This window comes from Neopsephotus bourkii, unplaced genomic scaffold, assembly GCF_033783945.1.
Source record: "Neopsephotus bourkii isolate Nb327-2 ecotype Australia unplaced genomic scaffold, CSIRO-AGI_Nbou_v1 NB_1749, whole genome shotgun sequence".
In the NCBI taxonomy this organism is placed as follows: Eukaryota; Metazoa; Chordata; class Aves; order Psittaciformes; family Psittacidae; genus Neopsephotus; species Neopsephotus bourkii.
In genome coordinates, this window is record NW_026902223.1 from 6445807 (window position 1) to 6467920 (window position 22114).

At 50.8% G+C, this 22114-nt stretch overlaps 4 protein-coding genes across 5 annotated transcripts; 2 read left to right on the forward strand and 2 right to left on the reverse strand.

Moving 5' to 3' along the window:
* Positions 1–1771: 1771 nt before the first annotated feature.
* Positions 1772–5615, forward strand: LRRC59 (leucine rich repeat containing 59). The gene is made up of 7 exons (XM_061376911.1): positions 1772–1933; positions 2197–2256; positions 2553–2711; positions 3031–3135; positions 3694–3766; positions 4175–4348; positions 4818–5615. The coding sequence occupies exons 1-7, from the start codon at positions 1829–1831 to the stop codon at positions 5060–5062; spliced, it is 921 nt and encodes a 306-aa protein (XP_061232895.1). The 5' UTR covers positions 1772–1828; the 3' UTR covers positions 5063–5615.
* A 1827-nt stretch (positions 5616–7442) lies between these two features.
* EME1 (essential meiotic structure-specific endonuclease 1) lies at positions 7443–11736 on the reverse strand. The gene is made up of 8 exons (XM_061376951.1): positions 11108–11736; positions 10900–11027; positions 10625–10717; positions 10141–10262; positions 9784–9910; positions 9170–9285; positions 8158–8347; positions 7443–7896 (listed from the first exon to the last, which is right to left on the reverse strand). The coding sequence occupies exons 1-8, from the start codon at positions 11697–11699 to the stop codon at positions 7720–7722; spliced, it is 1545 nt and encodes a 514-aa protein (XP_061232935.1). The 5' UTR covers positions 11700–11736; the 3' UTR covers positions 7443–7719.
* Positions 11737–11780: 44 nt separating this feature from the next.
* Positions 11781–15989, forward strand: MRPL27 (mitochondrial ribosomal protein L27). 2 transcript variants are annotated; one of them, XM_061376847.1, is made up of 4 exons: positions 11781–11841; positions 14257–14385; positions 15047–15114; positions 15560–15989. In XM_061376847.1, the coding sequence occupies exons 1-4, from the start codon at positions 11805–11807 to the stop codon at positions 15764–15766; spliced, it is 441 nt and encodes a 146-aa protein (XP_061232831.1). In that variant the 5' UTR covers positions 11781–11804; the 3' UTR covers positions 15767–15989. The 2 variants fall into 2 exon arrangements, with proteins under 2 accessions (XP_061232831.1, XP_061232830.1); XM_061376846.1 differs by having other exon boundaries at positions 11794–11841; positions 14233–14385.
* Positions 15990–16503: 514 nt separating this feature from the next.
* On the reverse strand, positions 16504–21547 carry LOC133224919 (uncharacterized). Its single transcript, XM_061376845.1, has 5 exons — positions 21376–21547; positions 20780–20901; positions 19413–19514; positions 18862–19026; positions 16504–17534 (listed from the first exon to the last, which is right to left on the reverse strand). The coding sequence occupies exons 1-5, from the start codon at positions 21461–21463 to the stop codon at positions 17388–17390; spliced, it is 624 nt and encodes a 207-aa protein (XP_061232829.1). The 5' UTR covers positions 21464–21547; the 3' UTR covers positions 16504–17387.
* Between the last annotated feature and the right edge of the window lie 567 nt (positions 21548–22114).

A 22114-nucleotide genomic window follows, 5' to 3' on the forward strand; every position in this document is an offset into this window, starting at 1 on the left:
GCGAATCTCAGCCACCTAAGTCATAAACATGCCCATAACACAGCCATATAGTGAAGCACTGACTGCAGCTCTCTGCTGTGAGATGCTTGGGCTTCAAAGTTTAGCAGCAGGAAGGCGTGTTGTTCACAAGGAGTCTGGTTGGTGGCAGTGGTGATGGTGCTCGTTTTGATAGGAGAAGGGACATTTGTGTCTTTGAAATGGGAAAAATTGGCCACAGCAGCAGAGGGGACACTGGGTGAGGCAGGACAGGGCTCTGCAGAGGAGGGTCTGAGAATGGTCTGCAGCACGACCAGCTCCTGCCCCCAGGGCCACAACAAGGATTGTGCCATCAGGATTAGCTCCTTCTCCTTGCTGGTGTTCCTGCAGCATTCCTCTAGCAGAGGGTGCAAACATGCCCCGTGCCGTGGCTCACCTGCCTCCTGGAGGTTCCAAGTCTTTCCAGCCCCACACAGTTGCCTCCATGTACAGGTCAGTCCCACTAAAATCAGTCGCTCCATGAGTTTATGCCTTTCCACAGGTGCCATAAGGCTGTTTGATGTTCATGGCCAGCAGCCTTCCTGTCACTGCTGCAGCACAGAGCAGTTATCTTTGTGCTGCAGCCACGTCACAGCGCGCTCAGTGTTGTATAATTACAGGGAGAAAACCCAAACCTGCCTGGGGTCCAACCACATCACTTTTAACCAACAAAACCAAAGCTGACTTCCAGATTGATCTTCCCATGTTCCAATCATTACCCTGCAGGGTGAATCCCGGTTAGGCATTAAACCAAGAATTATGCAGGACCTGACGTGACCTTGGCTTTTGGGTACATTTGTTGGAGATTGTCAAAGGCTGAACCAGTGACGCTCCCACGCCATTCGGGATCGTCCCTTTCCGATGGAGGTTTTAAGGTCTGCCTTCGAGTTAATCACAAATGAGCAGAGGTTTGTAACTGATCTACACCCTCGGTTTTCTGTGGAGAGCCAAAGGCTCCTGGGCTCGGGTCAGCCCAGAGGTGCAGATTTCAGTCCCAGCAGAAACACACGGACAAAGGCCTTTCCCAGAGATGCGGAGGGTCTTGCCCAGGTTCCGAGCTTTAGGGCCTAAAGGAGCTGACAAACAATCTGGAGAGGGTCTTTTTATAAGGGCCTGTAGGTGGTGATGGCTTTAAACTGCCAGAGGGGAGACTGAGCTGAGCTCATAGGCAGAAGCTCTTCCCTGTGAGGGTGCTGAGGCGCTGGCACAGGGTGCCCAGAGAAGCTGTGGCTGCCCCATCCCTGGCAGTGTTCAAGGCCAGGTTGGACACAGGGGCTTGGAGCAAGCTGCTCCAGTGGAAGGTGTCCCTGCCCATGGCAGGGGTTGGAACTGGATGAGCTTTAAGGTCCTTTCCAACCCAATCCATTCCATGGTCTCCTGGATGAAAGCACATTAACCTCAGGCCGGTTTTGTTTCACTTTCTGTGAGACAAATCCTTGTTTGCCGTTTTGGGGTGCCTTTGCTCAGCCTCCAGGTCATGAGCAAACACGGTTGCTGTGTTCAAACCATCACCCACTCCTGGGGCAGTGTGGGGCCGGAGCATCACTGCCTGCGGACCCGGGCTGTGTCCCCTCCCGCACACGCCGAAGGCCCCAGAGGCGCAGCAGGACCCTGGCCATCCGGGATGCCGCGGGTCCGGGGCGCTGGGGTACCCCGAGCCGCCTCCGGTGCCCCTCTCCGGGCCGGCAGGGGGCGCGCCCGGCCCAGCGCGGACGTGGACGCGGACGTGGCCGCGGAAGTGGGTGGCGGGGCCGATCGGAGCCGAGCCGCGCGGCAGCCCGGTGCTCACGGCTCTCGGAGCAGCCCGGCCGCCATGTCGCGGGGCGGAGGGAAGGGGCAGAGCCTCAAGGATAAACTGGATGGCAACGAGCTGGACCTGAGCCTCTGTGACCTGAACGAGGTGCCGGTCCGGGAGCTGGTGAGCGTCCGGGCCTGGGAAGGGGCTGCGCGGGGCAGGCAGATGTGCGCGGGGCAGCCAGATGTGCTGACGGTGCGCCGGAGCCGTGCTGGAAGCGGCAGGGATGCCGGGATGGTGTCCTGCTGGCCCAGCTGCTGCTGCTCGCATCCATTGCGGGATTCATGCTGCCTTTAGATCCATCTGGACATGGCGCGACCCCGCAGCGGTGTCGGGAGGGTAGGGGTGTACCTCGGCGGTGGTCCAGTGCTCTGCTTCTCTTTCAGGCTGCTCTTCCAAAAGCCACTGTGTTGGATTTGTCGTGTAACAACCTCATTTCCTTGCCGGTAAGGTGCTAGAGAGCCTTGGTGGGGGTGAGTCTGCTGGGAAATACCGAGAAAGGGTAACTAGTGCTTCCGTGAAGGTTTGCTGGGAGGGTTAGAACCGGCACTTCCCGCACCCCGGGATGGCTGAATGACTCCTGTGGATGACGGGTCCATGCGGGTGGTGGTTGCGCTGCATAAAGATTGCAGTGTCTGCCTGCCAGAGGCTCCCCACACGAATCCAGAGCAGCTCCATCAGGCTTGGGGGCTCGGGTTTGGTTCTGGTGCTGACGAGGGTTCTGTTCATGCTTGGGTTTTAGTCAGACTTCTGCAGTTTGATGCATCTGGTGAAACTGGATTTGAGTAAGAACCGGCTCCAGCAGCTGCCCTTGGACTTTGGGCGCCTGGTCAACCTGCAGCACCTAGACCTCCTGAACAACCGTTTGGTCACCCTGCCAGTCAGCTTTGCACAGCTCAAGGTAAAACTGCTTGCTGGGCAGTTACGTAAAGCTTTGGGATGCAGCCCAGGGTCTTGTGATCCTTCTCAAGTTGATTCCTCTGGTAAAGCATCCATCCTGCTGATTACCCGCTCCAAAATCCAGCTGGCTCTGCACAGCACCTCGGTGGAAATACTCTCATACCTATTGGAAATGTCTCTGCTTGAGCTCTCTGCTTATCTTCTGTACCTGTTTCATTCATGTGAAAACTAAATAGTCCTCTGCTTCTGCTTTGGATCTCTTAAATAACTGCAAGACTACCGTGCTCTTACAGCCTCCTCTTTATCATTCCTGCCTGCAGAACCTGAAGTGGTTGGATCTGAAGGACAATCCTCTGGATCCTGTCCTGGCTAAAGTAGCAGGAGACTGCCTGGATGAGAAGCAGTGCAAGCAGGCTGCTGTCAAGGTAAGGAATTTGCTTTTGTTCTGTTTTCCCTTACTTGGCTTTGTCAGTGGACGTCCTTCCTCTTTTTGCTTAGTGAGCTGGGCAGCCGCTGCAGCAGTTTGAATTATCTTCGGCCAGTGAGGGGCAGGTTCACTGCACTCACTTCACTGCTGCTGTGCCTGTAGAGAGCAAACACAGGGATGAGTAGGGTTCTCTTCCATTGATGGAGTTAAGAGAGGAGTAAATGCTGGTTGCCAAGAAAGTGGAGGCATAATCAGACAAAATAATCCATGTCCAGAGTAAAAACATTTCTGGAGTTCTGGCAAACTGTAGGCTTATTTATGTAGAAGTGGTCTGTGAGCCCCTGTATTGGCTTACCACCAGGTTGATTTGTAACAGGGAGATCTGTTCCTTAACCACAAAGGTTCAGGCAGGAAGGTGAAACCTCTCTTCAGAGCCATATCCACAGGGGTAAGTGGGGTTGAGTCAGCCCCAGCCCTGCTCCTGCTGCTCTGCTTCGAACTGACTGTGCAACAAGCCCTCTGCAGAGCTCTCAGGTTGTTTTCTTGGACCTTGAAGGTGCTGCAGCACATGAAAGCCATCCAGTCGGAGCAGGATCGACAACGGCAGCGGAAGCTCCAAGCAGAGCGAGGTGAGCACAAAGAGCCCTTGTGTATTGAGGACTGTTTCTGATGTCTCACACACCTGAACATGCTAATTGCCATCTAACATATTTGTAAGTGTCAAAATCCTGAGGCTCAGGGAGTAATAGTGTAGAAGGGCTGGAGGGAGAAAGACAGTATGGAGATAACTATGATTTCTTGCCTCAATAGTTAGAGCTCTAGAAATATGAAAGCAGAGCACAGGATTTATTTTAAGTGAAGCCTAATTCTGAGGGAGCCAAATGCAAGGTATGTAATATCCAACAAAAAAAGATTAAAACAGGATAGTTACTTGATTGGTTTCCTCATTCCAATTGGGAACAGATAAGCAGGTAATAAGGAAGAAGGCAATGACAACCCTTTATATAAAAAGGAAAAAACTTCATATTAATCCCCAGAGATGGAGAAGAAGCGTGAAGCAGAACAGCGAGCAAAGGAGGCTCAAGAGAGGGAGCTGAGGAAGCGAGAGAAGGCGGAGGAAAAGGAGCGCAGGAGACGGGAGTATGATGCTCAGAAGGCTGCAAAACAGGAGGTGGAAAAGAAAACTAAAAAGGAAACCGTGCAGACCAGAAGTAAGTAGTACCTGTTTGGGGTGGGATTGCACCGGATTTCACCCGTGTTACACTTTGATGCTGCCTCTTTATGAGGGGGAACCTGCAGGACATGCGTCACTGCTGTGTCCTTTTCCCCTTCATTTGTGTTCCCAATGAACTGCTGAGCTAGAGTTCTTCATCTGTTCTAGGGAGAACTTGCCTTACTTCTTTTAAGTGTACTGAACCATATGTGCAAAACCTTGTACAACACAGAGGTGCTTTACACCCTCTCCACTGCTGCCCATAAAACTAAAGCTGAAACTTTTCATCCTAAATGTACATCCTAAACACAAATCCTGCATATTTACTTAAGTGATGAATATTCATGACAAAAGACAGCCGCAGCACAGGCTGAAGTATCTTACCCGAACAGCTCATTTCTGAATGACACTTAAAAAGACTCTTGACTAATCCCTCACATTCTGTCTTGTAAATGTTCTGGTTACAGAGCCCGCCTCCAGCTCTCGTACCCCGCAGCCGCCCCGGCACAAGCACTCTTGGTCACGGTCAGTGCTCAGAATCCTGCTCTTTGTGCTGCTGTGTGTCCTCTGTGTTTTGGCCACCTGCAAGCTGACAGAGCTGCAGCGTCAACCTCTGTGTGTCAGCGTGAACACCCTCTACGAGGACGTGGTGGCCGCTCTGCAAAACCACAAAACCCTGCAAAACATGCTACAACAGAACTCGCAGCACTGATTGTCCTGGACGGGCACTTGCTTCGTCAGCATCTCCTTCCACCATCTACGCAGCCAGAATTCCTATGGAATTGTGTTCTGATGAAACTGCTTTTAATCAGTCAGCATTGGTTTGCTGGTCCACTCCACACAAAGCAGAGTTATTGTTCACATCATCTTTGCTGTGCATGTTTCCCAGTTGGCCTGTAACTCCCATTACTTGCCCACATTAACCTAAAGTCATTAATACTTCTTACCTCCAGGGGATGTTTACCCAGAGAGCGAGATACAGCAAGCTGCCAATCTATAGGAGTGGAAAAAAAAAAGAGCCTTTACATTATCTAGGTAGCTATAGCTGTGTCTTGGAGGTGGAAGGTTTTTAATACATACCCATTCATTGCTCTCATTTCTATTTGTGCTAAAATTGATATGGCTGTATGGGAATAATAATGAAGGCCTACTCCAGGACCAATTACAAGTGTGTAGGATGGCTGTGCAGCCACATGTTGGAGTGAAGAAGCTGATGTACTAGTGAAAGGAGCTGAAAATTTTCAATACAACAGTTTTCGCAGCAATTTGTCTCAACTGGATGTTTATGTTGCTAATGTGGTTTTAATTTCAATTAGCTCTTTTAGAAACAGCCACACATTATTTCCAAGTACATACAGTAATGATTTCAAATTACATTGAAGCAGCTGGTGCCAACAGAGCGGCTGCAGCATAGGGAATGCTTGGGGCCAGCCTGGAGGCTGGTTTTGTGTCTTGAGACCCAGCAGGAGGGTGCTGGCAGTAGCTGTGGGTGCTGAGGCAGGCAGGCAGAAAAGGGCTTTGCCTCAGGGCTTGCTGGGAGGTTTGGTTTGCACCTAAAGAAAACTCGCCTGAGCAAAGGCGAATGAATTATTCATAGTTTCCTTACAGAGAAAAGCAAACAGATGTTTATCATATCCTTAAGGGCTGTGTGCACACTGAGATGTACACATAATGTTGTTAAGCACAGATATTCTCTGAAACTCTACAAACTCCACTGAGACATTCTATATTACTCACAGAATCACTCCCCTCTCATCTTCTTTTATGTGCAAAAAAACCCAACAATACTCAAAGCAACATTTCCTCCTGCAGCAGCTGGCAGGAGCCTGCTACTTAAGTTCATAGAATCCCAGATAGGTTTGGGTTGGAAGGGACCTTAAAGCTCATCCAGTTTCAACCCCCTGCCACAGGCAGGGACACCTTCCACTAGAGCAGGTTGCTTCAAGCCCCTGTGTCCAACCTGGCCTTGAACACTGCCAGGGATGGGGCAGCCACAGCTTCTCTGGGCACCCTGTGCCAGTGCCTCAGCACCCTCATAGTGAAGAATTTCTTCCTAACATCTAATTTAAATCTACCCTCTTCTGGTTTAAAGCCATTCCCCTTGTCCTGTCCCTATAGGCCCTTGTCCAAAGCCCCTCTCCAGGTTTCTTGTAGCCCCTTTAGGCACTGGAGCTGCTCTAAGGTCTACCCAGAACCTCCAAGCTGAACTAGCTCAGCTCTCTCAGTCTGGCTCCAGAGCAGAGCTGCTTCAGCCCTTGCAGCATCTCCATGGCCTCCTCTAGACTCACTCCCAACAGCTCCACACGGCTCCTGTGCTGAGGGTCCCAGAGCTGGACACAGGACTGCAGGGGGCGTTTCACCAGAGCAGAGGACCCCTCCCCTGACCTGCTGGCCATTTCTTTTGATGCAGCCCAGAACACAGTTGGCTTCCTAGGCTGCAAGTTCCCAAATGCCAGACTGATCAGGTGTATCAGTTCAAGTCAGAAGCATGCTGCTGGCCAGGCAAAAGCTTCTAGTGAACCTCTGAAGCCAGTGTGGCAGGTGGGTATTTTTCAATCCAAGACAACACATTTCTAACGGGTAACTTCCACACATCAGATGCAGTTTAAAATTCACTCTCAACACTCATCTCAGTAAGTGCTGCTATCACAAAAGACTTCAAGTGTCCTTGTGTGCTCACAAGTGCTAGGCTTCACAGAGGGGCAAGCATGCTCCCCAATCTAATTAAAAGAAAGCTTTTTCTGCCAACTGTTCAGTACTCATAATTCCAGCACATATAATCAGATTTCAAGACCCTCTATAGATTAAGCTGTCTGGAGACTGAATCAGGGCAGTCTAAATTTATATCTGAAAATTAGTCTTACTCATTCCCATCTGCCACAGTGGAAAACTGAGTCTGCTTTGAGAGGTAAAGCTCTTCCACCTCATTAGAGCAGGTGCTGGGGGGGCTGCACCATGTTGCTTTAGCATTAGGATTTTTCACTCTGGAGAAGGAATGCAAACTCCTTGCAGTTTAGGAGCACAGTGGAAAGTATTCCTTTCAACACATGACAGACCTGTCTAGATTCAAGACTGCATATTAAAAAGAAAAATTATTAGTCAAATTATTTATTTACTAGGAAGACAAATGAAAGGAACGTCCATCTCATGCTCTTAGGGAAGATGTTTTCCTCATTTCTTGTGTAAACTCCAGCCATTCAGCAATTTAATCCAACCTTCTTCTGTTACAGTGAAGTCCAAGTGCATTTTTAAAGTCTTTTAACTGGGATCAATGATTCTGTTATCTAAGTACTTCTCCCCAGAAGGAAGCTGAATACTTAAACAGTAAATACTTAAAGCAGCAAACAGTAAAATCCTCATTCCCTGGAGCTACCCACTGACATCCAAATAGAGATCAGGATCATGGGAAGTCATCTGGAGATAGACTCGTCTGGAGAGCTCCGGTCCAATCCTCCGGCAGGTGGCTGTCACACCATCACCGCGGCGCACAGGGATGTTAGCCAGCATGCTCTCCCGCTCGTGCTCCGAGGAGCACCGCGTATAGGCCTACAAGCAACACAAAGGAGCAACAGTATAAACCACTTGCATCCGTTGCTCAAAAGAATCATCAAAGCTTTGCACCCACGGCTGCTCTACCCTTGTTCACAATATACTCTTGCTTTTCACCTGGTCTCTCCACTCCACCTCACTAAACAGCTCAATACAGAATTGTTGTGTCACATTTGATAGCAATTAAATGGTGTCTTCCACTCTTTACATTAGCTGTCCGTCTCTACGCAGTGCTCACTATTCTTTAAGCATCCTCACCTGGTTCAGCAGCTGAGGAGAAGGGTAGGCAGACACAATAGCCTCAGCCATCTCCAGGCTGACCCGGTTAAACTGTTGTAACTGTCTCTTCCAAACTTCTAAGAGACCCTTTCCGGAACGATCCACCTTCACCCCTCCACACCATGCCTTCTCCAAGTAGAAGGAGAACCCCGTGTTCTCCCGCTCTCGCCTGGGGAGAACAAAGAATGGAGGAGCAAATGAGACTATGAGACATGAAGAAAATCCCATCCCTGTACCAGTTGTCACATAACCAGAGACAGAGAGATGTTTCTTACCCTCTGCTGTTAGAGACCCCACTGGCATCAAAGTAAATGCTAACAATCTGACAGCACTTTCTTTACATTTCCTTGTTTGAGACCCAGATTACCTACTCAAAAAGAAACAACCTGTGCTTGGGAGCAATCCTGACACAAGGCAACACACATGCAAAGTTGTAAACAAGAATTCACTTTCCAACTGTCAACCATACTACAACACTTTTAAGTGTCATTTTTAATGACATCTCCCCTCTTCTCATGGCTGAGATGTCAAACACAACAGCTGCTGTGATAGGAATGCTAGGATTGTGTGAGACTGCACAAGATGGCTTTCTTAGCTATTGGTGCACAACATGCTGCTGTCATCAGTGGATACAGCTAAAGAGTTCTCTCTCAGTAACACCCCTCTTGGTTACACACTGAAGAAGAAAAGCTGGTGCTCTAAGAGCCCAACCCTACTTGCATTCCCTTCCTGCCCCTAAAATCAGACCAAGAACAAGAGCTAACTGTTAAGATCCCAACATGAAACCAAGGTCTGTCCTCACCCCTCCCCAGTTTCCACAAACTAACCCTATCCTGTGGGAACTGCACTACAGCTGCTCCGTCCCCTGCTCCTTTAAAGACCATTACACTGTGTTGCAGTGAAGTACAGCTGCATACTTGCTATTCCCTCCCGGTAAGTGTGCAAGTGCAGCCAATCCAAAGGGGTGACCAAACCTCATCTGCTTACTCACTTGAAGGGTGCTTCAGCCACAGATTTTGTGAACATAGTGGCATATTCTCCAAGCTCCTCCCAGCTCTCAAAAAAGCTGACCTGGACTTGTTTGCCCAGCTGCAGGTCCACCAAGGCCTGTAAACGTTGTTAGAAATGAATGGAACAATTCATCTTGTCGCATCAAACCCCACTCTTGAAAAAGGGTCACAATGTCTTGCTATATGACAACAACATTCCCTCTCTTCCCATTTTGAGAATGGGTAATTTAAGGCACTGAAGTATTTAGGGGCAGCCTGTCTCCTGCCAGCGAGTATCAGCTTGGCACTATTTCAGCTGTGCAGCTCCACAGTGACAGCTCTCATTACACACAAGCCACCCAGCCCAGCTTTGCCAGGAGCCCACCAAGGGTGAGAGATGCTGACCAAGACTGATATCAGAATCAAGGTGAACAAGAAAATCCATGGGAGAGCAGTCCATGAGAGTGGGGAACTGAACCCAAAGAGCTCTGTCCACAGACACGTGCACTAAAGAAGGCTGAATGCCTCCCTCCCAAGGTGGTGTAGGTCAAATGTTCAAACAGCATTTTGAATGAACCACAGACAATGGCTGCATGCCTGCTTTAAAGGTACTCACCTCTTCCACATCCATTCTGGTTATCTCCAGGCCGGACTGCTCAACTGCCCTTTTCTTCCGTCTTCCTTGTCCCTCATCTTGGCTTCTATTTGCTGCTGCTTGTCGCTGTCTCTTTTTTGACTGAAGTCTGAGAAACCAAAGAAGAGTGAAGTGAGGCTGGGATCTCATGCTCTTCCCCAGGTATTTTGTGATGACAGGCCTTTACTTCTGTTTCTGTGTGACAAAACAGTGGAGCAGCTCTGAGTGGGAATACCTCTTATGCTTCAGGCTTTGCTAGAAGGAATTAATATCAATACCTATGGCATTTTTCAAGGCCAAAGATAACACAGAAACATTTGGAGGGGAGAAAAGTTTAACCTGAAATAATTTTCTACTCCAGCAACTGCCAGTGCCAGAATTTTCCCAGGCATTTTCTCCATCACACGAGCTACATAGGTCTGCAGGGTCTCCTGCTGTCCTTCCATACAGCCCTTGGCCTCCTGCAAAGGTGAACAGACAACAGGAGTTAAACCATTCTGAAGCACACACACAAGTGCAGCAGCCTATGGCTCCGATTCTGCAGATGAAAAAGTCTGTTCATGCTGCAGGCAGGCAATATTTGATCTGGCATAAAGCTATGGCAGAAAGAAATAGAAAATAACCCCATTTGAGCTGACAGTGTTTGTCAGAATGACAATGTTTGTCACAACTTTGCATTATACAACCCTATTGGCTTTGGTCCATTAACTCATGAAACCATGGTTCTGTCCCACATCAAAACCTTCCTGCAGTGAAGAGGATGATTAACATCACCCCCAGAGCACAGCATGCTCAAGAGCACAAAAGTCATAAGCATTCTCACTTGTTTGTAGTTGTGAGCCATGGACAAAAACTCCTCCAAGCGAAGCAGAACCAGGACATTTGGTTCTTCTGTCCATTCATCTCCTTCTCCCATCTGCTCAGACAGGAAAACAAAGAGCCAGACCAACAGTCTGTTTATCATTCACACCAACCAGTGCTCCCACTCAGACCTCTGAAGCAGGAGAGGATTAGAGGGTGTTTACTAAATACAATTACTAAGAAGTGCAAATAACAGAGGAGGAAAAGGGCAAGAACATGGAGATTTGGCTTGCACACCTGAGATGGCACCGTCTTTCTCCTCCAGGTGACGCTGCAGGGAACAGCCTGATTCTCAATCACACAGGAATAGTTTGCAGCCTGCAAAGCACTAAGGACCTGTTCACCACCTTCTAACTGCAAGAGAACTGAGATCGGTGCACTGGTCAGGCCTCCACACAAAGACAACAGGCAATACAAGGCAGACACAGGCTGTAAGGACAAGTACCTGAATCTAGCACCACTGTTATGTATTTCTGGCACTCCCCAGGCCGCTGAGCTTTCAGCATCTTGGCAAGAGCCCTTTTCCTTTCTTTTTTCTCCTCTTTTTGCCTCCTCAGGGCTTCTCGCTCCTTCCTCCTCTGGCACATTGCATCCCTTTCCTTCTGACTATGGTTTCCCTTCTTGGGAAGTGGTGATACCTCTGGGCTTGCTCCACTTACCAGGGGCATATTAGGCTGGGCTGTGGAGTCAGACTGAGAGGCTGGCAGCGGGCACAAGGAGGGTCTCTCACCACCTTGCGTGCTCCTTTGGCTACCACAAGACACCTCAAAACCCGCATTCCTCGCTTCCATCCTCCTTTTGATCCTCTCAGACAGAGGAACCACCTCCTCGTCCTCATCGCTCCCACTGCTCACTACCACAACCATCTCTTCCGCACTTCCAGCTCTAGGGGTGGGAGAGGAGCACAGCCGGCGACCCAAATCGCAAGGCGGTGATGGCGAAGCCTGCAGCAGAGAGGCTAAAGTAGGCAATCGCTCCTCATCGCTTTCCGCAGGGCTCGCCTTGCTTTCCGCCATACCGCCTTCTCCCTGGAGCATCCAGAGGGGAAGCTCGGCGCCAGCAGCGATTGGTCGGAAGACGCGCACGGCTGGCGGCGATTGGTCCTCGCGCGCTCCCCGCCCTCCCACCGGAAGGGGAAGAAGATGGCGGTAGACAAAATGGCGGCGCTGCGGAGGTTATGTGAGTGAGCGGTTACCTTCACCTCCATCATCACCCCCTTCGCAGGGTGGGGAAGGCCGGCTGTGGGTGGGAGGTTTTGCTCGGGAAGGGATGGGGTGTACCCATCGGTGCTGTCGGTGTCTCGGGGTCGAACTCTTCGCTTTTTACCTCAGGCCTCGGCGGTGCTGTGGTGAAATGGGCGGGTTTCAGGCCCCGAATCACGGGGTTATCCATGCTGGAAGGGGTTTAAACCCCACCAGGTGCTGAAAGCAGGGTCTGCAGTGCTGAGGGCTTTATGCTTTATGCATGCAGAAACTTCCATGGATGAAAAATGTCTCTCTGCTGCCCCATGAGTGCCTTCAAGGTGGAAAAACCATCTTTAGAGAAACAGTATTCATGTGTATTAGGTAGAAATCAAACAATGAGGGATTCTGCTGTCTCTTTGTGGAGTGCCATAGTCAGGAAGCTTTAAAAAAAAGGTTTTTAATCTATAAGTGTTAAAGGCCAGAATACCCTAATGATTCTCTAATGGGTCATCAGAATTATGTGACCAAGGACACACTTGGCCACCTGTCAGATTTGCCTATTTGGGGATCCATCAAGTAATCCATCCATCAGATCCATGTCTCTCTAATTTAGAGACAAGGATGTCATGTGGGACAGCGTCAGATGCCTTGCACAAGTCCAGGTAGATGATGGCAGTCGCTGTTCCCTGATCCACCAGCACTATTGACCCATCATAGAAGGCCACTGAATTTGTCAGGCACAATTTGCCTGTAGTGAATTCATGTTAAATGCCCTTATTGTTCATATGCCTTAGCAGAGTTTTAAGAGGATCTGCTCCATGGTCTTGCTGGGCACTAAGGTGATCCTGGCCCCTCTGTAGTGCCCTGGCTCTTCCTTTTTTTTCCCTTTTTAAAAACAGAGGTTATGTTTCCCCTTTTCCACTCATCAGGAACTACATCAGGCTGCCACAGCTTCTCAGCTATAATGGATAATGGCTTGGCCACTTCACCCACCAGTCAGGACCTGTGGATGCACCTATCAGGTCCCTTGGACTTGTGCACCTTCAGGTTCCTTAGATGGTCTTGAACTTAATCTGCCACAGGGGTTGGTTCTCCATTCTTCCAGTCCCTGCCTTTGCCTTCTGTGACTTGGGTGGTGTGGTTGGAGCTCTTGCTGGTAAAGACCTGGGCCTTCTTCATGTCTCAGGTCTCCCATTTCCTTCTGGGGGGGCCTCACATTTTCCCTTGTCTTCCTTTTATCCCCAGTGTACCTATAGAAGCTTTTCGTGTTGCCCAGATACAAGTCCAGGGCAGTGAGCTTGCTGCACGCCTTCCTCACTGTCCTAAGGATCTTCACCATTTCATAGTCACTGCAGCCAAGGCTGCCCTTGAGCTTCACATTCCCCACCAACCCCTCCCTGTTGGCGAGGAGAAAGTCCAGTCCAGCACCTCTCCCCGTTGGCTCCACTATCACTTTATCACTTGGAAAAGGATGTTATCATCAGCGCATTCCAGGACCCTCCTGGATTGCTTCTGCCCTGCTGGGTTGCCTCCAAAAGATATCAGAGTGGTTGAAGTCCTTACAAGGATCAGCGCTTGTGAATGGGAGGCTGCTCCCATCTGTATCCAGAGGGCCTCATCCACTTAGTCTTCTCTTGGTTGGCTCCTCATCCATCCCCAAGCAGAACTCCATAGCCTCCAGCTGGTCACTGACATAGAAGGTGACACCATCTTGCTTCCCCAACCTGTCCTTCCTGAAGATAAATCCTTCTGAAGAGCCTGTGTCCTTCCATTCCAAAACTCCAGCCATAGGAGCCATCCCACCATGTCTCTGTGGTTCTAGTAGGATCATAGCCCTGCAGGCTTCAACTGGGAGGATGGATGAAAAATCCCCTGTGCTCCAGCCCCTTCACACCACTCCCAGGGATCTATAGTCCTCTTGATCCTCCTCAGATTGCTTCTGGCAGTATCTGTTGTGAATATCTGCTTGTGCATCATCCTGGAGTCTTCTCACTTGTAAGATTGTATAATATTACTATGTAAATAAATACCATTGGGTCAAAGGGGAAACTGAAACAGAGATCACAACTTATCTCTTCTCTAAGCAATATCAGGCCAGTCCACAGCTGCCAGAAACTTATGTACCTGAATTTGTGCACGTCTTTGTACATCATTGCTGAGATCATTCCTCCCTGGGTGGCAGCAGCAGCACTTGAAATGTAGCCTCTTTGTAGCCTCTTAAATGCCTAAGCATTTAGACTTAGGCCGTGGTGGTCAAATTATGCTTTCTCTTGGCAATACATTATTTTTCCCTCCAGACTTTCTTTTACCTTTAGTTTTAAACCCTTTCTTAACTGATCTCCTTTAAAACTGAAAGAAAGAAAGTGTGTGTAATAGCTTTTTCCAGCTGATGTTGTTGTTCTTGCTTCAAACCCAGTTCTAACAACTCCCCAGCCAAGCCTGGTTGCCATCCGGTGTGCTTCTAAGAAAACTGGGGGCAGCTCAAAAAATCTGGGTGGCCGCAGCCCTGGGAAGCGCTACGGGTTCAAGAAAACAGAAGGTAGGTCTGAGTATCTGCTGGGTTGGTTCCTCACGGCTTCCCCCCCACCCCAGTACTGATTGCAGTAGGAGGTGGCCAGGGCACTCTTCCAAGAGAAAGGGAAGGGGAGGTTCAGCAAAACCTCATGATCAAGGGTGGCTGGTGGGAGGGCAGGGTGAGGGAGCCAAAATTGCCTACAGAAAATGTACTTATATTCCAGCTCTGCCTCTCTGGAGCTCCTGGAAGGAGGGCAGGCAGAGGGACACTTTTGCCCCCAGGCTGCATTGGAAAGCTGGGTATTTGAGATGTTTACAAAGGGGAGAATTATGAGGCTTAGCAGAAGCCAAAGTACAGATTCATGCAGCTGAGTGCTTATAATTATTACCTTTGCTGTTGAAAACATATTGATGTAAAAGGTAGTAGAACAAATACCTTCAGCAACCAGAAAATGCTTTGCAGCCCCAAGGAATCTTTTCAAAGAGTTAACATTGCTTTTTGCCATTGTGCACCAATTGCCCTTTATTTCCTGCTAACAGCATTTTTGGTTAGATGCTTTTAGCATTTCAAGTTCATTTTTCCTTAGAAAACTCCCACCAAAAGCTGGGGTTTGTAGGTCCTAAAACCACTTGTGTTCTGGGGAGCTCTGTCTTCTCTGCAGCCTGACTCTGTCACTCTGTTGCAGGTGCCTTTGTGCATGCAGGCAACATTTTGGCTACACAGCGGTTGATACGCTGGCATCCAGGTGCTCATGTAAGTTGTTTTCTAGCTCTTCCTTGGTTCTCAGAGAACATCAGTCCTATACTTGATGCTTCTTCTCAAGATCATTCTTAATGCTCTTCCCTATATTCTATATAATTCTGAAATGGGGTTCCATGACCTGGTATTCTCTGTCAGAGAACCTTCTCTGGGTCACACTCATGCCTGTGTGACTTGGGAAAGGGTCTGAAAGTTGTGGGTATCCCCTTTTGCAACCTAACTGGATGCTTGTGCTTCAGGGTGGAGTCAGGATCTCTTCCCTCATACTGAGCACCATTGTATACTGATTGCTGGAAGCGACTAGTGTGGTTTTGTTTCAAAATACAAAGCAACAGATGCTGTTAACACCAGGATATCAAATGAGACAGAACAATGATCAGATCTGCTTCAGTGGTGAACCTCCAGCCTTTCCTTCCTAACACTCCTCATCCTCTTCCAGGTGGGGATGGGCCGTAACAAGACACTTTACGCCCTAGAGGATGGCATTGTGAGATACACCAAAGAGGTCTACATCCCTCTGCCCCGCAGCAGTGAGAGCAGAGAAGTGATCTGTCGGCTACCCAAAGGAGCAGTTCTTTATAAAACCTTTATCAGTGTCATCCCCACCACAGAAGTAGGAGAATTTAAACTGGTCACCATGCTCTGAGCCATCACACAGGAATGGATGGGAAGGAATGACTGGGACAGACCACTACAGCTGGACCGACATCAGAGGACAAGAATACCCTAGCTCTGAAGGTACCAGTTTAGGACTTGTTTTCTTGCTCCTAAAGCACACATGGGCAGTGCTCAGGCACTGGGATCACCTGCAGGCATTTCTAAGAGTGTGTAATAAATGCTGTGGGGCTGCTGAAGGCCTTGGCTGTTCATGGCATGTGTTACTTCCATTCATTTACCATCTGGAACTACCTTCCTCTGGGGAACCCGTTCCATTGTGCCACTGGATGAGTTATCTCCACAAGCACTCTCAGGTCACTAGTTATCCCACTAATTCCTTCCGTTTTTGCTCATTGTTAGATATTACTGTTGTATTTGTATCTTAATTCAAAATACTGCAGAAGTTATCCTTTTGCACCTAACTGCATCCCAGGAAGGTAGGATTTTCCTTCTAACTCATCCCAATGATTAACTCAAATATCTGGGATATAACTCAGATATCATTTACTAGCCACGAGAAGCAAGTTTGCACTTGTAAAGCTAACTCATGACTAATTGTCGAGTGCCTGGGAGGATGCACAGGCCTGGGGTGGTATTTGAAGCTCAGCCGCTGGAGGTGTAGCATAAGGCCATAATCCAGAAGACATCCTTTTTGTCTTCCCCTGAGTCATTCCCTGACATTTTTTGAGCTTCTGTTGCTCAAAAGAAAAGAGCCCCAATACCCTGTGGCCAGACTGATTTCATTTTATCTACAAGTTTGTAAACAATTTGAAACATTGGCTCTGCAGTAGAAAATAGGTTATCAAAATTGGTGGTGTAAGGACACCGGTGTGGATGCTATTAGATTGTCTGCTCTGCAGAAGATAACTAAGTTAGGTCAGCCACGCATGTCCACCTTTGCTTTACGTTCCCCATGGTTCATAGTTCACCAGCTATTTTGGCTGCATTTTTGTCCTTTCCCGGTCACACAGTTCATCTCTGTGGTTGGTATTTGCATACAGCAGCTAACACAGCTCCTGGAGCCTCTCCACATCTTTATCTGAAGTCCATACAAAAATCACTGTTGGTCACAGAGGACCATTGCTGCAGGAGCACACAGCAGTGCTCTGATGCTGACCCATTCTGCTGCTCTCAGGTGAAGATTCCCACCTGGTAGCCAATACACTGGTAAAGTAATACATTTCATAAGCTAAGAAACAAGTGAAGTAGCACAACACGGTGACTGAGGTCTGATCCTTGGTACAACTGACAGTGCTTGCCTCACAGAGGTGCAATGTGCCAGCTGCCTGAGGAGCTCTGGCTGAGCAGACCTTCATCTTGCCTTTGCCCCTTGTGCAGAAGCAAGCAGCTGGTCTCTTGCTTTTGGTAACAGTATGTTTGCCAGAGAAGAGCGAGCACACACATCCCTGGTTGCTCTGCCTGGCAGTGGCTCCGTGGTTGTCCTTGTGCTGCAGAAGGGATGTCTCTGCTGGCCAGGTCTGACCTGCCTGTGTCTCAGCTGATGGCAAACCTGGGCAAAGGTCTGATGTTTGGCCATTCCCTGCAGAGGAGAACAATGTCACAGGCACTTCTGTCACTGACACCATGGGAAGCAGCAGCACACCGAGGCCTTACACAGCTGTGTTTCGCCGAGTTTGGTAGCCAAGAGGGGCCTGGAAAGGATCTGGCATGCCACGTCTGTCCAAGGTCTCTGAGCTTATCACTGGTCCTGAGAAAGCTGGAGGATGCCTCAGAGCATGCTCATAGGGAGGCGGCATCTATTGAGGAGAGAGGAAGAGCATTACAGCGGATCAGAAATAACCAGGAGATTATCCCACCTCTTCTCATGGAGCAGATGACAAGGCTCCCAACCACCACCAGCATGAAATCAAACTCCTGCAGTCCTCCAGGCAGCAGGCTGCTAGCCAGGAGAACTGGGAGATGAGGACTTAGTACCCTTATCTTGCACCTTGCAACACAGTAGTGCATGCTGAAGAGGCACGTTCCCTCTGCTTCTGCCAGCTCTCTGTGCCAGGTTCCAGTTTCCAGTTCTTCCCTGTTCCCTTCGAGGACTTGTCATTACTTGTTACAAGACTAGAAAACTTAACTTTCATCAAGAGGACTGTCACTCACTTTCCTTTGACCAAAGATCAATTACTGGAGTTATACAAGCACCTACAAACCAGGCTTTCAACTCAGGTTTTGGTAGCAAGTCTCACTACACAGCAGCAGAGAGGAACCTCCAGGCTGTTATATGGATTTTGGCAGAGCTGAGCCACCTTTCTCCCCGTGAGGAGCCACAGGAGCAGCACAGGGATATTGTGGAAGCACTCCTCTTGCAGCTCCTCAGCTAGGGCCTTACTTTCTGCCCTTGGTACTGTGGTGTCAGAGCAGCTCTCATTAGTTACAGCTGCAAATACCAAGTAGCAAGTGCTGACTAAGCCAGACTTAGGTACAGCTTTAAGAACTCAAAATTCAGGTGAACCTTTAGTTCTCTACCTGGGGTTTCAAATGTTTCTGTTCTGCTTTAGTCAGGGAGGTCTCTTTGTTCAGTGGGAGTCTCTCAGGAGACCACAACAGGACCTACTTGGCAGAGGCCCTCGCTTTTCTCTGTTGTATTGCAGGAGTGCAGATCTTAAACAGACAAAGCCTTCTGTTCAGAAATAACACTTGAAGGTAACAGTGAAGGGCCTCCCAAAGGCAGGGAGAAGGGAGCAAGAAGTCCTGGAAGCCTCACAGATATAAAAATAACATTCCAGCTTGGACTTGTACTGAGATGATCTGAAGGGCTCACCTTCATCAGCAGCTCTGCCCTGCCTCCCGTACCCCAAGAGCTCGATCATTAACCAGCACAAATGAACAGGACTCACCTTCATCAGCAACTCTGCCCTGCCTCCCTCACCCTGACAGCTCGATCATTAACCAGCACTTTTGAACACCAAAGGAGTCTCCTGATACCCTTTGTGCCCTTCCCAGAGATAAAGGCTATCGGAGTAAGGCTATCACAGAGAACAGAGTCCTGCAGCAAGACCCAGATGCAGACCAGAAGGGGGAACTGCCCCTGGGGCCCTGCCAGCACCCCAGTGCAGGGGAGGGAGAGCTCACCTCCTGGGAAGGCTCTGCCCACAGCCCGAACCTCTCAGCAATCATCTGGTGGATCTCCCGCTGGCGATCTTTCTTCCGTACACTCTCATAGCTGGGCAGGCGCGGCTGCTCCCAGTACGGGACCTGGTACGTGCTGGGGGGCCCGACGCAGAACAGCTCATCCCCCTGGAAATGCCCAGCCAGAAGAGAAAGGTCAATGTGGTGGTGGCTGGAAGTTCATGGCTTGGTGCCACTTCAAGTTACTTCAGGGTTTGAGGTTGTAGCTGCCCTTCCTTGAACTCTGAGAGAGGAAATCCTCCCTCCTGGGAGATAATCACACCATCGCGTGCTTGCAAGACCCCAAACCCCAAGGGAGCTGCGTGGCACTTACCATGGTGTCCCTGCTCCCCACATCCCCCTCCACCACAGTTTTTACACACAGGCAGCACTTCTCAAAGCTGCTGCTGCTGCTCAGTGCCTTCTCCCTCTGCCCCAGCAGCCCCCAGGTCCCCATAACCATGGCCTTTTCACTACCATTCCCCTCCAGCTCCCATCAGGGACCCAGCTATCACCTGCACACCCGGGTTCTCAGCCGCAGCACTCTCCAAGCGTGAGGCTCTGCACTGGGGACCCACCAGCCGCTGGCTGCTGCTGAAGTAGGGTGGAGGGCAGTCCTGTAAGGAGGGGTGAGACGTTAGCAAAGCCAAAAATGCCTCTCATCTTGCTTGGCAATGAACAGAGCTGAGTTGGTTCATGTGGGCCAGCCTGGGAAGTGGGGTTCTGGCAGGGTAGAAGACCACCCTTTGGGCTGGTGGGGCTCTCACTACCAACCTTCACCTGCCTCTTTACCAATGCTAACAGCTCAGGCACATGCTCACCAGGCAGCACAGAGCCTGAGCCCAGCTGGAAGGATGACAGCCTGGGCCCAGGTTTCACTCAGACTCAGCAGAATCACCTCTTGATTCATCTATTTAGGACAATAAACCAAGCCAAGCATTCCACTAGCACAACTAAGAGCTCCATCACATGCTGAAGGTTAATGAATTTGTAAACTCTTATCTACCAAGGTAGTCATTTCAGGATAACGGAGCAAGCAAATCTGCAGAGCAATGGCTGTTCTGTTCCCGAGTAGTCCTGCTCCAGTTAAACTCAGTTGCTATCAACATGTTGAGCAAGAGTGAGCAGAGATCATCTCTCTGTAGAGAGCCTTCTCCCTGACATGCACTACAGACAGGCGAGCAGCAAGGAGGAAGGAGCAGAGGCAGTGAAGCAGGCAGGGGACACCCACAGCCTGTTCCCACTCTGATTTGTGCTGGGGACTTCCCAGCCTGTGCTGGACTATTAGATTTGCCTTTCATGACGCCAGTCTCCATTCCCTACCAGCTGAGGCTGAACATTCCCTCTTCTACTAGGGGAAAGTGGTACCTGCAGCTCTCAACAGCCATCCTGCAGCTCTGGAGGCTGAGCTGTCCCCAGGCAGCCACCAACCACCACAAAAGCAGCACTGCCTGAACATGCTGCTCTTTTCACCATCACCAGCTCCCCACTCAAAAGCCAGCCCCAGGAAATTACAGCTGTGAGCAAAAGGGCTTTTGTGTCTCACTGCTCCGTGCTGGGAGCTATGCACACGAGAGCCACTTGCTGGGGATGTGATTGGCTTTGTCTGCCTTTACCCTCAGCTTCCAGCCCCATCCCCGCTGGGCCCCTTCCCCATAATGCAGAGCCTGACCCCACCACAAATGTGCATCACGTCTCTTCAGAGATCCAGGGCACCTGCCCATATCAGGCTTTGGGAACGTTACCCCCAAAGTACAGCCAGGTTCACTGGTGTGATGGAGCTCTATGGGAGGTTGGGAACAAGGAAGAGGCGTCCTGGAGCACAGGGCAATGGAACATGAGCCCAGTAGCAGCAGGGAACTCGGGACACAAGGACACTCACATACTGGCTGGGGCTCTGGAATAAGCGGCAGGAGCAGAGAAACTGGCAACACATGGGGTCCCGGTGGTACAGGAGCAGCAGCAGGATGAGGATTGCCACGATGAAGACTGAGGTGGACACAGCTACCAGGGAAAGGAAAAGGGGAATAAGCCGTTGGGCTCCCGGGCCTCCCCACTGCCTCCTGCCTTCACCCCCGGGGTCTACACCCAAGAGCGGCTTGAAAAAGCCCCATTCAAGCCCATTTCACCGGCTGCCTGTCCCGAGAACAGCAATAACCACGCCGATAGATCCGGCTCAGCCTTATTCCAGACCGCTGCACCGGGAACCGGGCCCGGCACCCTCCCTCCCGGGGCTCTCAGCTCACACGCGGCCCCGCGGCAGGGAGCCCGGGTCTCCAGCACCCCGGCTCCCGTAGAGCCCACCCGGCACCGCCAGCCCCTCCCGCCGCTCCCCTCGGACCCGAACCCAGGGACCAGCGGTGCCCCGGAGAAGGACCGTGAGCTGTAACGACCGCATCCCCGGGCCGCAAGGAGCCGGCACAGCCCGAGGCCGCCCCCACCCGACCCCGCTCCACCGGAACCCGTCCCGTCACTCACTCGCGGCGATAACGATGGCCAGGACGTTGCTGTCCATGGCGGCGCCGGCAGCCGCCGTGTGCACCGAGGCCTCGCTGGGCTGCGCCATCCCTCCGCTGCCACCCGCACCTGCAGCCGCTGTCCGCGCCCCACCGGCCGGCGGGGCGGGACCGGGAGCACCGGGGCGGAGCCGGGCTCACCCCATTGGCCGCCGCGCCGCCCTCCGCCGTCCCCCATTGGCTGCAGGCGGGACGGGCTGCATTGGCCGGTGGTTGCCGTGGCGACGCGGCGGGGCGGGCCCCGACGGGAGGGACCGGTCTCGGTCCCGGCTTGTCCCATCCGATACACCCGGACCCCGGCTCCTCCGACCCCGCGGTTACCGGAGCATCCTGCGGTAGGGTAAGCCAGGCTCTGTGTTTGTGTTTGTCCCCGCGGGCAGGGAACGGCCGCAGCGCTGCCCCGCTCCAGGGCAGGGATTGCCTGGGGAGGCTCCGGCCCCGCCGGCACCGGGTGGTGCCCCCTCATTAGCTAATTAATTAAGTAGCTAATTACTAAATAAGCACCTACAGGACTGCCCCTCCCCGGGCACAGGCTATGGAAAACCAACGGCTTGGTGCTTAGCTGCATATTGCCATGGGGAGGAATCCCAACAAACACCCCCAGCACACCAATACACCCCCCTACCCCCACCAGCACCCCAATACACCCCTTGATAATCCATCCCCCCGGGTGCCCAGGACCGGGTACACCCCACTGGGAC